This window comes from Trachurus trachurus, assembly GCF_905171665.1.
Source record: "Trachurus trachurus genome assembly, chromosome: 3".
Taxonomy (NCBI): domain Eukaryota; kingdom Metazoa; phylum Chordata; class Actinopteri; order Carangiformes; family Carangidae; genus Trachurus; species Trachurus trachurus.
The window spans coordinates 3,244,893-3,260,869 of NC_139893.1; the positions used below are offsets into that span (position 1 = coordinate 3,244,893).

Sequence of the window (15,977 nt, forward strand, 5' to 3'; positions counted from 1 at the left end):
TTTAAAACCGTCTGATTTTTCATTTGTTGGATGAAAATGAACTAATCTGAGGTTATGAATTGTTTTTAATAGTTTATATTTCCCACATACTTTTGTATGCACAGACTTTAAAGTATCTTTATTTACTTAGTTCAGACATTACAACTTAATAATAAATTATTATAATATTATATAAATTGAATCAAACAAAAACAAAAATAAAGAAAGAAAATAAAAATATAAATTACTACGTAACGCTTTGTAATAACTACACACTATTAAGTATTAATTACAAGTTATTAAATACTTGATTTATCATTTATAACACATTATTCCTACACTGATACCACTTAGTCTGTAATTTATAAACACAGTTATGTTCTTCATTCAGAGGTTACCACGGCAAATTGAGGTGGTTGCCAATTACGATAGGGGCCCCCCAGGCTGAGGCAGACAGAAACATGGAGAAAAAGAGTGATTTTCGGCCTCTGCACTGGTCTCACATTTGGACTTATTCTGACAAAACGGTAACTCCTATCAGAAAAAACACAGACCGTGAGCATCACACAGGACTTCCTGAACAGTTTGGTATGATTTGGTGTTTCTACAGTAAATATTTAGGAGACACTTGCGATTTTAAAACAGGGGTCTATTCTGCTTCTCTCAGAAAATGTTTGTATTGGAGTCAATGAGGAGTAGAGACAGACGTGGCCGCACTTAGAGGCTGATAATTCAAATTCTGTAAATCTCTCTGATATTTTGATCTCATCGTGAGAGACAGAACAAGTTTGTCTACAAATTTGGAAAAAATTATGTGTGTAGAGCGTAAATTGTGTCCGAGAGGAGTGTGGAAAGAGAAAAGTTTCAGACGATTTCAGACAACTTGTCCCACTCTAACCGATGATGTCACCCACTCTGACACGAACATTCCGTGCAATACACACCCATTATAATCTCATAATTTCTCCAAAAATGATCATGGTCATTGATCAGGGATTGATCAAAAACTATAAAACCTATCAAAATGTGGATTAATACACCAATACACAAGACTTGTGTCTACTGTTTAAAGTTTAAATGGAGTCTCTAGGTGAAAGTATGCCTGAGCAGTAGACAACAGTAGGCAGTACGAAAAGTCCAATGATTTGTTCGTTTTTTGACCTTCTCCCATTCATTCTCTATGAGAAATATTTTGCAGTTTTAACTATAAATGCTAAAATATTGATGTGTTTTCATACTTAATAAACAATGTATTCATCATTCATGAATCAAATATTATATCAATAACAAACCAGTGACTAAGTAGATGTCACCAGTTCATTAGATCATTTATAATTATATTCATATTTATACAAATAAGGATTTAGACATGAACTTACAATCAGTGAGTTGAGTTCATAGATGTTTTATAAAGAACTTAACTAACAAGTAACGACCTGAATTAATAATTAATTGCAGTAATAATAAAACTACAGTAAAACATTAGTTCACTGTGTTTAAGTTCAGTATCAGTGTAGGAGGAATATTCTGTAAATGATGAATTAAGTATTTAAAATGCTTCTCTAATGTTTAACATGTGTAGTTATTACAAAGTGTCACTAGTTATTCTTTTAATTAAAATCTTTACGACACATTCAGCGATGAGACAGACGGTTATAACACGGTAATAAAGCCGCAGACGACAGCGACGAGACGACACCTCAGTCAAACCTGTAAACACGTTTCTAATCTACAGCAGCTCATAGACACGTTCACAGTCCAGATGTTCAGCTGCCGAGGCCCAGATGTTGTCATGTCGGCGAGGTTGGAGTTGATTATTTACCCAGGGGGCAAAATCCCAGTTTTTTGGAAAACAGACACGGAGCGTTGTAAAAGGTTTGACACCAGAAATTATATCTAAACCTGGGTGGACAACCGGGTCAACTAGCTGCTGGAAAGCTACAGGGGCCAAAACCCCTTTCTTGGGTCATTTTGCTGGCGAAATTATGTAAATGCAAATATTTAGGTACTACAATGTCATAAATAGTCATACAACTATAAAATGTGGCAGAGAGTATCTTGACACATAGGGAGAGGCATGAAAAAAAGATTCTGGGGTTTGTTGCGACTCGATTTTAAGATATCACCCTCAACATCCCAAAAAAGACCAAAAAAAGTACTGTTCGCCTGACAAATTCTCATGAAAATTATTATTTTTCAGCACTTTATGGAGAATATCTATGCCTAACATTTATATAGAAAACTTCCGTAATTCATAAGCTTCCATTTGAGTCCAAGATCTCAAGCCTTTCTATCTTCAAAGTCCCACTTGCTGTGGCCAACGGTCTTCTCTATCTATCTGTTCACTTTGGGGAGACCAGAAATAGAATGGTTTCTGATCAGGCCAGTTAACATGTAGTTTTTCACAATAGGTGTTGCATTGTTTGGAGACAGCCTGTAGCTTTCCAGTAGCTAGTAGAAAGGCTATCTTGGACTCAAATGGAAGCTTATGAATTAAGGACATTTTCTATATACATGTTAGGCATAGATATTCTCCATAAAGTGCTGAAAAATAATAATTTTCATGAGAATTTGTCAGGCGAACAGTACTTTTTTTTTTGTCTTTTTTGGGATGTTGAGGGTGATATCTTAAAATCCAGTTGCAACAAACCCCAGAATCTTTTTTTCATGCCTCCCCCTATGTGTCAAGATACTCTCTGCCACATTTTATAGTTGTATGACTATTTATGCCATTGTAGTACCTAAATATTTGCATTTACATAATTTCGCCAGCAAAACTACCCAAGAAAGGGGTTTTGGCCCCTATAGCTTTCCAGCAGCTAGTTGACCAGGTTGTCCACCCAGGTTTTAATCCTTGAAGTTCCTACAGATCATTTCTAGTGTCAAACCTTTTACAACGCTCCGTGTCCGTTTTTTTGCTTTGCCCCCTGGGTAATTGGTTATTTATTTATTTATTCATCGATAAATACTCACAGGCTGAGGGCTGAGAGTCCTGGTCCTGGATCAGTTCTGGTAGTAGTTTAGTTTAGAAGTGTTAGAAGTAGTTAGAAGCGTCCAGATGTTACTGCATCAAGCAGCTGGAGCTGGGCAGGAAGTCGTGGACGTAGGTGACCACGGCCTTGGACAGGTAGGTCATGGTGCCGTAGCTGCCACTGGGGGCGCTGTCATAGAAGAAGTTACAGATCCCCGTGGCCGGGTCCTTCTCCAGGAAGTAGTCACCGGCACTGAGCGCTTTCTGCAGAGAGACCGAGGTGGAGGAGGAGGAGGTTAAAGGGATAGTTCAACATTTTGGCAAATTGGCCCATTGCCATAATCAAGAACATTACAAAACGGAGCCGTTTTAGAGGTAAATACAGAGACTGCTTGATGAAAAACTGTCCCTGAAGGCAACGTGCATCAGCAGTTTTGCATGAATTTCCCTCTAAAACAACTCTGTCTGGTAACGTTGTGTTATTATCTCATAGCGTGGTGAATGTGCAGGTCACAACTTGTCCACCAGAGCGTTGTGGAGTTGTTGGATTGTGTATTTGATGAGTTTGATGAGGGAAACCATGAAATCCCATGATCAAATCAATTTTTTTTTTTCGACAATACTTCTGTTAAAATTTTTCAAAATCGCCTGTGTGGTTTTTGGTAATTTTCTCCAAAACCACTGGCCCTATTTCAACCAAACCTTCTGCGTTGGACTCCCCTCGCCCCCAGATGATATATTTGAATTTGGAGAAATTTGAAGAAATTTTAATTTTTGGTCAATTTTTGGTCACTACTTACACAAAGTTAGGGATGTTTGGCTTTTGGATTAAATTTCAGAAAGCACCTAAAATGCACTATAACCTTTACAGGTGAACTTCATTGAACCTTCTCTAAATGTTTGAATGCACATGTCCAGTTGTTCAACGTTTCAGTCTTTATAAATAAAGAAATGACCATTGCATCCTTCAACTTAAAAGGCTTTCATGATAGAATATCACTGTAGCAGGAACTGTTTATACTCCGTAGCGTAGCTCTGAGCAGCTCACGGCTCTGCTCCGCCGTTCTAAAAACAGCTTGCACCGACAATTAAAGGTAACAAACCTACTGCTATGACTATAGGGATTATGGCAATGGGCCAATTAGCCAAAATGTTGAACTATCCCTTTAAAGACTGGTGCTGCACATTTGGAACGAGTCACTTCTTATACCTGGCTTCTTCTTCTTATTAGCGTTTTCTATCATCTTTTATTCCTCCTCTTATTTTCTCCAGTTGATGTTTTATTCTGTTCCAATTGTTTTATTTCCTCTCTTAACTTTTCACTTTATTTGCCTCTGAGTCCGTACACATGAAACTAAATTTGTACTCAGGACCAGCAGTGTCCAATAACACTAAGTCCTATGATAAATATGTATTAATAAAATAAACGATGAATAAACACAGCTAATAAATACTAAAGTGCAGTGGAGGAGCTCTGATCTGATCAGACACTTTTACTTTTTACGCCGTCACTTGTTCCAACTCTTCTTCTCTTTCTTTATCTCTACCTACTTTTATTATTTTCACCTCATTTATGTGCGTCTTTACGTTTTATTTTGGTTCCTCCTGGTCTCACTCTGTTGCCTCTGTTTCTTGGACTTTAAAGGGATAGTTCAACATTTTGTCAAATTAACCCATTGCCATAATCCCTATAGTCATAGCAGTAGGTTTGTTACCTTTAATTGTCGGTGCAAGCTATTTTTAGAACGGCGGAGCAGAGCCGTGAGCTGCTCATAGCTACGCTACGGAGGCTCATTATGGGATTTCTTGGTTTCCCCTCATCAAACTCATCAAATACACAATCCAACAACTCCACAACGCTCTGGTGGACAAGTTGTGACCTGCACATTCACCACGCTATGAGATAATAACACAACGTTACCACACAGAGTTGTTTTAGAGGGAAATTCATGCAAAACCGCTGATGCGCGTTGCCTTCAGGGACAGTTTTTCTACAAAAAGTCGTTTGCCGTTCTAAAAATAGCTTACACCGACAAATACGAACCTACTGCTATGACTATAGGGATTATGGCAATGGGCCAATTTGCCAAAATGTTGAACTATCCCTTTAATGGTTTTACGTTTGTTTCTTTTGGTTCCTGTTTCCTTTGTTTTAAAGAAGCTGTATAATGAATAAACGTGAAGAGAAGAAGCGGCCGTGTGATGAGAACCTGGTCGGTGAGGAAGAGGTCGTTGGCGAGGTGCAGGATTCGCTCCACGTGGACGATTCCTCCGATGTTGTCGACGTCCATGTCGGCCACCAGGCCCAGCACCATCACCGCCTCCACCAGCAGCTGCCGGTACTCTGGCTGGGGGACGTGGTTCAGCACCGACTCCACCTGCACCGCAAACTTGATCTCTCCGGCTGTCATCTGCACACAATAGTTCAGACATTACCATTTAATAATAAATTATTATAATATTAAATAAATTGAATCAAACAAAAACATAATAAAGAAAGAAAATAAAAATATAAATTACTATGTAACGCTCTGTAATAACTACACAAGTTATTAAATACTTGATTTATCATTTATAACCCATTATTCCTACACTGATACCACTTAGTCTGTTAATTTATAAACACAGTTATAAATGTTTTAACTATAAATGATACAAGATTGACGTGTTTTCATACTTAATAAACAATGTATTCATCATTTATGAATCAAATATTATATCAATAACAAACCAGTGATTAAGTTGATGTCACCAGTTCATTAGATCATTTACAACAGTGGTTCTCAAAGGTTTTTACATCAACGACAAATTAGACCACGGACCCCCATTGGAAAAAAAATTGTAGCAAATGCCAGAAATACACAAATATTTGTTCTGAGACTGAAGAACATCAATGTACGATGTTCAAATTAGGGCCAATGCCGTCAATTTTTGGAAATATTATAGAGAAATTTCTGGAAAAAAGTGGTACAATTTCTCTAAAAACATTTAAACATTTCTACAACAAGTGGTAAAAATTCTGAAAAATATATATTAAAAAAAAAATCGAAACAATTCTAGAAAAAAGTGGTACAATTTCTCAAAAAAACTTTTTAAAAAATTCTAGAAAAAGTGGTAAAAATGTCTTTAAATTTCTTTTTTTAAAAGGGGGAAAAAAAAAGAAAAAAAAAAGAGGGGTAAAAATTTCTCAAAAAAATTCTAGAAAAATTCTAGAAAAAATTGGTAAAATTTCAAGAAAAAGTTGGGGACCCCCTTGAACCCTCTCAAGGACCCCTGGGGGTCCCTGGACCCCACGTTGAGAACCACTGATTTATAAAGTGTCAGGAAATGATGAACAAACTAATTATAATATATAATGATATATATTATTATATATTATAATATAATTAGATAATTATTCACATAAAGACTTGGACATAAACTAACGGTCAGTGAGTGAGTTCATAGATGTTTTATAAAGCACTTAACTAACAATAATTAATTGCAGTAATAATACAATTAAAGCACTCACTAACATTAGTTCACTGTGTTTAAGTGCAATCTTTGGACATCTGCACACAATACACACTATTAAACACACAGGCGCTTCCGCTACAAACAAGCTTGAAATATAGACTTATTTAATTTTTTTCGGAACAATTTCGCATTTCGGGGCTTCAATACAAGAGGGGCATTACATACGAGCAACATGGAGGTATTTGGATGTTTTTTGGTGTGTCTTTTTGTTACGAAGACAGTTGGTATCCATTTGCAACCGTTATATGGACATGCACTGCTACGCCGAGACCCCGCTGTAACTCAGAGAAGCCACGGAGGACTCTGAAACTTCTCCCAGCCCTTAGTCCACATGAGGGGGAGGAGATAATGAGTGAAATTTCAATTTTGGGTGAACTATCCCTTTAATTTATTAGTTATTTACAATATAAATATATATAAAGTTGATCTAAATGTCTGAATTCAATCAGTTCTTTCATCGATTTCAGGGATTATTTTATTTTTCTTTAGTCTTTTTGAACGCAGCCTGAGTTTCAACACTGAGTTTCAACACTCGCTCATGCAGTGAGTCATGCATCTCGGTGTCATGCTCTATCACTTCTACAGGACGTTAATTAAAGGACGAGGCTGATGTTTTAGTTTGTTTTAACTCAGCTCACTATAGGGGTTTCACCGAATAGTCGAATATTCGACTATCAAAACCACTATTCGACGCTGTGAGTCATAGTCGAGTATTCGCCTTTTCCTTTTTTTTCTTTTTTCAAAAGCCCAGTGCTGTAATAAAGCCGTGGGACGGCGTCTACATTAATGCTCTCATGGATGTAGAATGCTCTACAGCAGATATGCAGCAGGGGGCGCTGTGGGCGTGTGTGAGACTAGTGTAGTGCTTGTGGTTCCCAGAATGCATTGCTGCCGGTGAAGCCAAAGCTGCTAAAAGCGACTAAGCCAAAGCAGCTAAAAGTTACCGTGGTAGCACTGTGTCGCTTGATTAAGTTTTAATATTTTTTCATGGGAGGAAGTAACCGCTTCGATCCTTAATGTGCGGTCAGTTTATCCAAATGACGCCTGTTTGGACATTTGCTCCGACTTTTTTCGGATCAGTGAAGCTCCGCCTGTGTGAGCAGCCACCCGGGAGCAGCCAGTCACCTTTCCCAGGCTGCAGAGCTGGTCTGCCGCCTGACGTCCTCGTCATCCCCGGAGAGATAACGATCGCTAATTAACGTACCCGCCGGCTCGTTAAATTATTTTTTAGGAGATTCTCATTGATGAAATCTAACAACTGTATCAGCAACATTAGTTTGAATGAAAAGTGAAGCTTCAGGTGTGTAACGTTATTGGACAGAACAGCTGCGCTGTTACCCGGGGCTCTGTATGTACTGTAAATCACCGCATTTACATCAATAAATAAATGTTTTACAATCAGTCAACATGACATTTTATTTCTAAATTCTATAGCATGTATATGGAATGTAACAACGACCGAAGGTGGATATATTGCTATTTAGAGCGGAGGAGTGTCCGACGCAGCTCTGCTTATGACCGGTAGAGATAAAAAAATTTTTTTATTTTAGAACGTGTTGAAATGAATAGCAAATAATAGTGAGACTTCCTAATGTATAAAATATTAAATACATGTAAATGCTTATCACAATGGATGACAGCAAATACATTGTGTCTTTATAACAGAAGCAAACAGTGTAGGGTTATGGCTGGCAGCTGAGGTGCCGTATGGATTAGGAAAAAATTCAGTTTCAGTTTCAGTTCATGCAGTGAGTCATGCATCTCGGTGTCATGCTATATCACTTCTACAGGACGTATTAAAGGACGAGGCTGATGTTTTAGTTTTTAACTTAGCTCACTAACATGGTGTCTGTATAAACCACGGCCTGATGAGACAGTGATAATTAACAATAACTTCAATACACACTATTAAACACACACACACACACAGACACACACAGACCTCTCTGGTGGTGGACGAAGGCAGCACGTATCCGTCGATGGACAGGCCGTGACACTTCTGCAGGATCTTCCAGACCTTCTGGTAGAAGCCCACGGGGACTCTGTTGATGGCCCCGTCCAGCCGGCGGCGCCGCAGCCACTGGCCCTGCCGCTCCTCCCACTGCAGCGGGCCCACGCCCCCCCCGGCCCCCACCGGGGACAGCATCCCACTGGGGGTGGAGGGGCTGCTGCAGCGCTGGGGGGCAACAGACACAGAGAGATGATGAGCTGCTGTCTGGTGCTGGTAGAAACCATTAAACCTGTCAGTGTCTGTTCACCGGCCTCATGTCGGAGCTGAGTTCTGCTTCTTGTGTCTGTTGTATCGACAGAACTGTGCAAAGGTTTCAGGTAGGGATGTCACAATTACTTGTTTTCACAATTAATTGCGGTATTAAACGCCACAATTTATTGATCGTAAAGATTCCTAAATACCGTCACTTTACAAAAAAAGATCATGTATGAACCGCGTCGGCAGAAGTGGCCCCAAAGTAAAGGTGAATGCACAGATACTGGTCCATTTACATACATAGCATTGAATTGGTAGGAATTTAAATGCTAGAGTGTCATTTGTGTCAGTGGGTGTGCATGTGTGAGTCTAAGTGTGCATGTGCTGAAGATGACATATATGATTGTTTACTTGCACTTGCGCTCTTCTTGTTTTCTATTCGATTTCTAATTGATTTCTATATAACTATGTATACCTGTTGTGAAGCACATTGAGTCTGCCTTGTGCATGAAATGCGCTTTAAAAATAAAGTTGAATTGAATTGAATTGAATTGAATTTGTAATTAAAAAAAAAAGATTAAAATGAACTTACCGGTAAACATTTGGTCCAGATGACAATTAATGACTTGAATAATTCAAACACTTCCCCTGGCCGATTAATAATTGGTCATATTTTAACAGATATTTAAAATATTTTATAATTACTAATGTATATTTACACATTATTAGTGTTGTGAAATGAATTAATGCATAATAATTGTGATAATCGTAATACCGTGATTATTTCTCTGACAATAATCGTACCAAAAAAAACAAAAAACCTAACCAACTGCTGATCGGCGGGTGCTAACCCTGGGCGGAGGGATACGTGAGTTGGTTAGCTCCAAATAAAAACAGTGTTTTTCCTGCACTTTGAAGGGCTGGAAAAAATTATATTATAGCGAACAATGGAACTGTGTATTTTTTTTTTCAGATAAAACCTCTTTTAGGCTGCGAAAATAGGCCGTTTCTTTGGGTCCATTCACAACACTGTATGTTGTAAATCTCTGGGCAGGGCTATTATGGGCTGGCGTTGCTAACGGGAGGAGTGCAGAGAGTCTTCTACTGCAATTAAAGTACCTATGGGCTATTTGTAGATCATACAACCCCACTTTAAAAAAAAATGCTACTATCCCTTTAAAAACATCACACCCAATCTTAAACAACTGTATTCTATACTTTTACTTTCTCAAATATAAATCAAGTTCAAATAAAATGCAGCATATACAAATATCTGATATATATTATTATCCGGAGAGTGGAGCCATGTATGGTATTCATGCAATTGTGTCTATTAGCTCTATTAGCAGTTTCAATTGTTTTTTTTTTTCTCACTACAGCAATTTGTGACGTCAAAATGGGGTCACGACTCACGAGCCAAAAAAAGGTTGTGAACCGCTGATCTAAAACACTTTGCACAGTCCTGGACACCAGATTGTTTTATCTCCACATGTGAACTGAGGTTTGTTTGAAGCTGCTTCATTAGTGGCTGTTGTTATTAGAGTCTATTAACACTGACAAGAGTAAGAGTGTGTACAGGTTTGTCATGCCAGAACACACACACACACACACACACACACACACACACACACACACACACACACACACACACACACACACACACACACACACACACACACACACACACACACACACACACACACACACACACACACACACACACACACACACAGTACGGCTGCAGTCAAATAGTCTTTTCTAAACAACTGAGGAAAAGGAGCTTCATGTAAATAAAACAGAGCTCCTGTTTTATTCTTAGAGTCATTACACACATCACATATATTTAATTTATTAGTTATTTAAAATATAAATATATATAAAGTTGATCTAAATGTCTGAATTAAATCAGTTCTTTAATCGATTTCAGGGATTATTTTATATATTTTCTTTAGTCCTTTTGAATGCAGCCTGAGTTTCAACACTCACATTTAGTTATTCAGCTCATGCAGTAAGAAGTCATGCATCTCGGTGTCATGCTCTATCACTTCTACAGGACGTATTAAAGGATGAAGCTGATGTTTTAGTTTTTAACTTAGCTCACTAACATGGTGTCTGTAAACCACGGCCTGATGTGACAGTGATAATTAACAATAACCTATAATCTTCACATGGTTTTCAGTAGTTAGAAAGTAAAAATATGGCAGAAATATTCTGCTCTTACATGTATTCATGCATAAATATCACTTTAAAATGTATTGAGAATTGAGGCTATAACACCAGCTTCATCCTTAAATACAAAAAGGCACATGGAGAGAAAACATGTGAAATCTTGATTAAAAGGGATACGCCAACATTTTTTTTTTTCGTGTCTTGCCTCACTCCCGAGTCCATGACCAGCACAGACACCATCCTTTCGACTGTGCGTGCAGTAACAAGGGAGATAGAGCCGTATCGCCCGTAATTAGCTTAGCTCAAACACTGGAAGTGTATGGGTAGTGTTAGCCTGCCTCCTACCCGAGCTGAAATCAGCAGTCAGAAGTTGATTTCATTTTAGCTCGAAACTCTGTAAATATATCACTTTATCGACATTTCAAACATTTTTAGGTGAGAAAGTAGCCGTTTAGATCAGCAGTGTGTCGTTAATTTGTCTAAATACCAGCTGTTTACAATTTTGTTCGGACGAATTCGGCGCTACTCAAGCTAGCCGCTGTGACCAACGCACTTCTGGTTACTTTCACAAAATAAAACACCCGTTGCCCTTTACATACAGAAAACCATGACGATAGAATTTGTGCTTTTACTTTGAAATAGGAAGCTAACCTACCCTCGATGTAGCTAGCTTGAACCAAAATAAACCGTCTTTGCTTGCACCCTCGGTTTTGACCGATCTCGTCCCGTTAGCGGCATTTGACCGCTCAAGATGCCTTACCGGAGAGTTTTGTCAGCTCTGAGACGAAGATCGGCCCGCCGGTTTCCGTTTAGAGTTGCTGAAGAGTTTCTCTGATGACTTTAGGTGGAGGCAGGCTAACACTACCTATACACTTCCAGTGTTTGAGCTAAGCTAATTAGTGACTTTAGGTGGAGGCAGGCTAACACTACCTATACACTTCCAGTGTTTGAGCTAAGCTAATTAGTGACTTTAGGTGGAGGCAGGCTAACACTACCTATACATTTCCAGCATTTGAGCTAAGCTAATTAGTGACTTTAGGTGGAGGCAGGCTAACACTACCTATACACTTCCAGTGTTTGAGCTAAGCTAATTAGCGACTTTAGGTGGAGGAAGGCTAACACTACCTATACACTTCCAGCGTTTGAGCTAAGCTAATTAGCGACTTTAGGTGGAGGAAGGCTAACTATACACTTCCAGCGTTTGAGCTAAGCTAATTAGCGACTTTAGGTGGAGGAAGGCTAACACTACCTATACACTTCCAGTGTTTGAGCTAAGCTAATTACGGGCGATACGGCTCTATCTCCCTTGTTACTGCACGCACAGTCGAAAGGATGGTGTCTATCTGCTGGTCATGGACTCGGGAGTGAGGCAAGACATGAAAAAAAAAACATTTGGCGTATCCCTTTAAATACAAAAAGGCACATGGAGAGAAAACATGTAAAATCTTGATTTAAAGTAAAATATTCTATATTCTCAGTAGAACGGAAACGAACAGAGATCGTGTGAAGCAGATGAGGTGAGATGAAGGTTTTTTTTTTACCGTGGAGCGAGGAGACGTGACATTACTACTCAGGGAATGACCGCCGCTGAAGATCTATGAAGGATGAAGGATGAAGGATGAAGGATGAAGGATGAGAGAGAAGATGAGTTGTGAGATGGTTAAGGAGGCTCAGAGACACAACGACCCGGCTGTAGAGTGAAACACAACACAACTCGGCTGCTGGAAATAGAAATTAAATCATTCAACAAACGGACAGATAAAGCTTCACACGATGAGATGAGGTCTGAGCTCTGAGAGACTTTAGATTAAAGGGATACACCAACATTTTTTTTTCGTGTCTTGCCTCACTCCCGAGTCCATGACCAGCAGATAGACACCATCCTTTCGACTGTGTGTGCAGTAACAAGGGAGATAGAGCCGTATCGCCCGTAATTAGCTTAGCTCAAACACTGGAAGTGTATAGGTAGTGTTAGCCTTCCTCCACCTAAAGTCGCTAATTAGCTTAGCTCAAACGCTGGAAGTGTATGGGTAGTGTTAGCCTTCCTCCTACCCGAGCTGAAATCAGCAGTCAGAAGCTGATTTCATTTTAGCTCTAAACTCCGTTTAGAGTTGCTGAAGAGTTTCTCTGATGACTTTAGGTGGAGGCAGGCTAACACTACCCATACACTTCCAGTGTTTGAGCTAAGCTAATTAGCTACTTTAGGTGGAGGCAGGCTAACACTACCCATACACTTCCAGTGTTTGAGCTAAGCTAATTAGCGACTTTAGGTGGAGGCAGGCCAACACTACCCATACACTTTCAGTGTTTGAGCTAAGCTAATTACGGGCGATACGGCTCTATCTCCCTTGTTACTGCACACACAGTCGAAAGGATGGTGTCTATCTGCTGGTCATGGACTCAGGAGTGAGGCAAGACACGAAAAAAAAAAGTTGGTTTATCCCTTTAAATGTAAATATCTCCTATAAAGACGGACGGCATGTTCTCCTGCTGATGGAGATGAGCACGACGACGACGCTGTGGCTCACAAAGGGTTAAAGAGCCGACGCAGCAGAGAGGCGGCTGATTGGTTAGAAGAAACAGTGACATGCTGCAAATGATCAAACCCAACGCACGCTGAGAGGACGAGAGCCATCCAGCTGCAACCAGAGCAACAACACTGTTATTATGGGATAGATCAGATTAGATCAGATTAGATAGATAGATAGATAGATCGATAGATAGATAGATAGATAGATAGATAGATAGATAGATAGATAGATAGATAGATAGATAGATAGATAGATAGATAGATAGATATCAGGTGGATACGGCCTTTCGAGTCTTTTATTTCTTGTGCCAGTAGGTTTTAGCAACCACTGACTTTTTAAGGGATAGTTCAACATTTTTGTCAAATTGGCCCATTGCCATAATCCCTATAGTCATAGCAGTAGGTTCGTTACCTTTAATTGTCGGTGCAAGCTATTTTTAGAACGGCGGAGCAGAGCCGCTACAGAGGCTCATGGGATTTCTTGGTTTCCCTCATCAAACTCATCAAATACACAATCCAACAACTCCACAATGCTCTGGTGGACAAGTTGTGACCTGCACATTCACCACGCTATGAGATAATAACACAACGTTACCACACAGAGTTGTTTTAGAGGGAAATTCATGCAAAACCACTGATGCACGTTGCCTTCAGGGACAGTTTTTCATCAACAGTCTCTGTATTTCCCTCTAAAACAACTCTGTCTGGTAACGTTGTGTTATTATCTCATAGCGTGGTGAATGTGCAGGTCACAACTTGTCCACCAGAGCGTTGTGGAGTTGTTGGATTGTGTATTTGATGAGTTTGATGAGGGAAACCAAGAAATCCCATAATGAGCCTCCGTAGCGTAGCTCTGAGCAGCTCACGGCTCTGCTCCGCCGTTCTAAAAATAGCTTGGCAATGGACCAATTTGCCAAAATGTTGAACCATCCCTTTAACTAACTAATGAATGTGTTAAACGAATGAATGTTGTATGTAATAATAAACTGAAATTGCCCTCCAGGATAAATAAAGTTGTAATGTATTGTATATTAGAGAGATTATGATCCAGTTTGTTCCAGTCTCTCTCTCTGTTTCCCACCTGTTTGATCTCACTCTTCAGTTTGTGTATTCCGGTGCGTTCGGTCTTGGTGGCGCCGGTGTGGCCCAGCTCGTGGATGGAGATGGCCGGACTGGTGGCGGTGGACTGGATCGGCCGCACTGACGAACACAGAGAGAGAGAAACAGACCAGATCAGAGTCCTGCATGTCGACTTCATGAATGGAAAAAAAAACAAAACAGCTCAGGTAGGAGATTTTTATTAAAGCGATAGTTCACCCAAAATTGAAATTGCACTCATTATCTACTCCCCCTCATGTGGACTAAGGGCTGGGAGAAGTTTCAGAGTCCTCCGTGGCTTCTCTGAGTTACAGGGGGGCTCCGCGTAGCAGTGCATGTCCATATGACGGTTGCAAATAGATACCAACTGTCTTCGTAACAAAAAGACACACCAAAAAACATCCAAATACCTCCATGCTGCTCGTCTGTAATGTCCGTCTTGTATTGAAGCCCCGAAATGCGAAATTGTCCCGGAAAAAATTAAATAAGTCTATATTTCAAGCTTGTTTTGTGGCGGAAGCTCCTCTTCCCGGTTCGTCAAATTTGATGAACCAGGAAGAGGAGCTTCGAGAAGCTTCCGCTATAAAACAAGCTTGAAATATAGACTTATTTAATTTTTTTCGGGACAATTTCACATTTCGGGGCTTCAATACAAGACGGACATTACATACAACCGTTATATGGACATGCACTGCTACGCCGAGACCCCCTGTAACTCAGAGAAGCCACGGAGGACTCTGAAACTTCTCCCAGCCCTTAGTCCACATGAGGGTGAGTAGATAATGAGTGAAATTTCAATTTTGGGTGAACTATCCCTTTAATGTATGTATTTTTGGGGGCTTTTATGCTTTTACTCACTGCTCCTCTCCACGCCAAACTCCTTCCCACTGAGGATGTGATGCAGGAGGCTCTTCATGCCGAACGGACTGAGGCTCATCAGACTCTCCGACGCCTCCTCTCCTGCACAGGAAGTCATCCAGCTGTTTTATCTCACCTGTCCAGCTGTTTAGACTAGGGATGGGCATTTCGAATCATTTTCTAACCGAGTATCCTAACCTGGTGTTACCTGGGTAACCGAATACTGTAATAAAAAATAAAATGACGTCATGTCTGACGGACAGAGCGCAGCCGGTGCATAAATGCTCTTTCTCCGTCAGACAGTCACATCACTGACACACAGCGTCGTCAGACTAAATATCAGGTGGATAATAAGAGTAGAGATGGAGTTTAAGATGCACATATGGGGCAGATGTGCATCTTTATGCTGCAGCTGCCTCGGAGGAGAAAACTCTTTTTTTCTTTTTTAAAAATCATTAGCGGTGCTTATTTATTAGTCCACACTACATGTTGGTGCCTTCGGTCCTCTCTGCCTCGCATCGTTCAGGAAATAACTGGGAAGGTTTCTGAATGTTTGTATTTTCTAACAGACTTGATGACACCTGTCGCCGAGGGAATCACCACAGATTATTGTAAAAGGTTTGAAAGTCCGAGGCTCGATCCAAAAACTC

The 15,977-nt window shown here is 39.9% G+C and overlaps 1 protein-coding gene across 2 annotated transcripts in view; it reads right to left on the minus strand.

The window, feature by feature from the left end:
- Positions 1-867: 867 nt before the first annotated feature.
- LOC311004534 (phosphorylase b kinase regulatory subunit alpha, liver isoform) overlaps positions 868-15,977 on the minus strand; it is a 49,997-nt gene continuing 34,887 nt past the window's right edge. For both annotated transcript variants that reach the window (XM_083996642.1, XM_083996641.1), the window contains exons 27-32: positions 15,328-15,429; positions 14,453-14,571; positions 12,383-12,436; positions 8,409-8,642; positions 5,161-5,361; positions 868-3,214 (exon numbers count right to left, since the gene is read on the minus strand). In XM_083996642.1, coding sequence (XP_083852768.1) covers positions 3,041-3,214; positions 5,161-5,361; positions 8,409-8,642; positions 12,383-12,436; positions 14,453-14,571; positions 15,328-15,429 — 884 coding nt within the window. In that variant the 3' untranslated portion in view covers positions 868-3,040. The remainder of the gene's footprint in view (positions 3,215-5,160; positions 5,362-8,408; positions 8,643-12,382; positions 12,437-14,452; positions 14,572-15,327; positions 15,430-15,977) is intronic.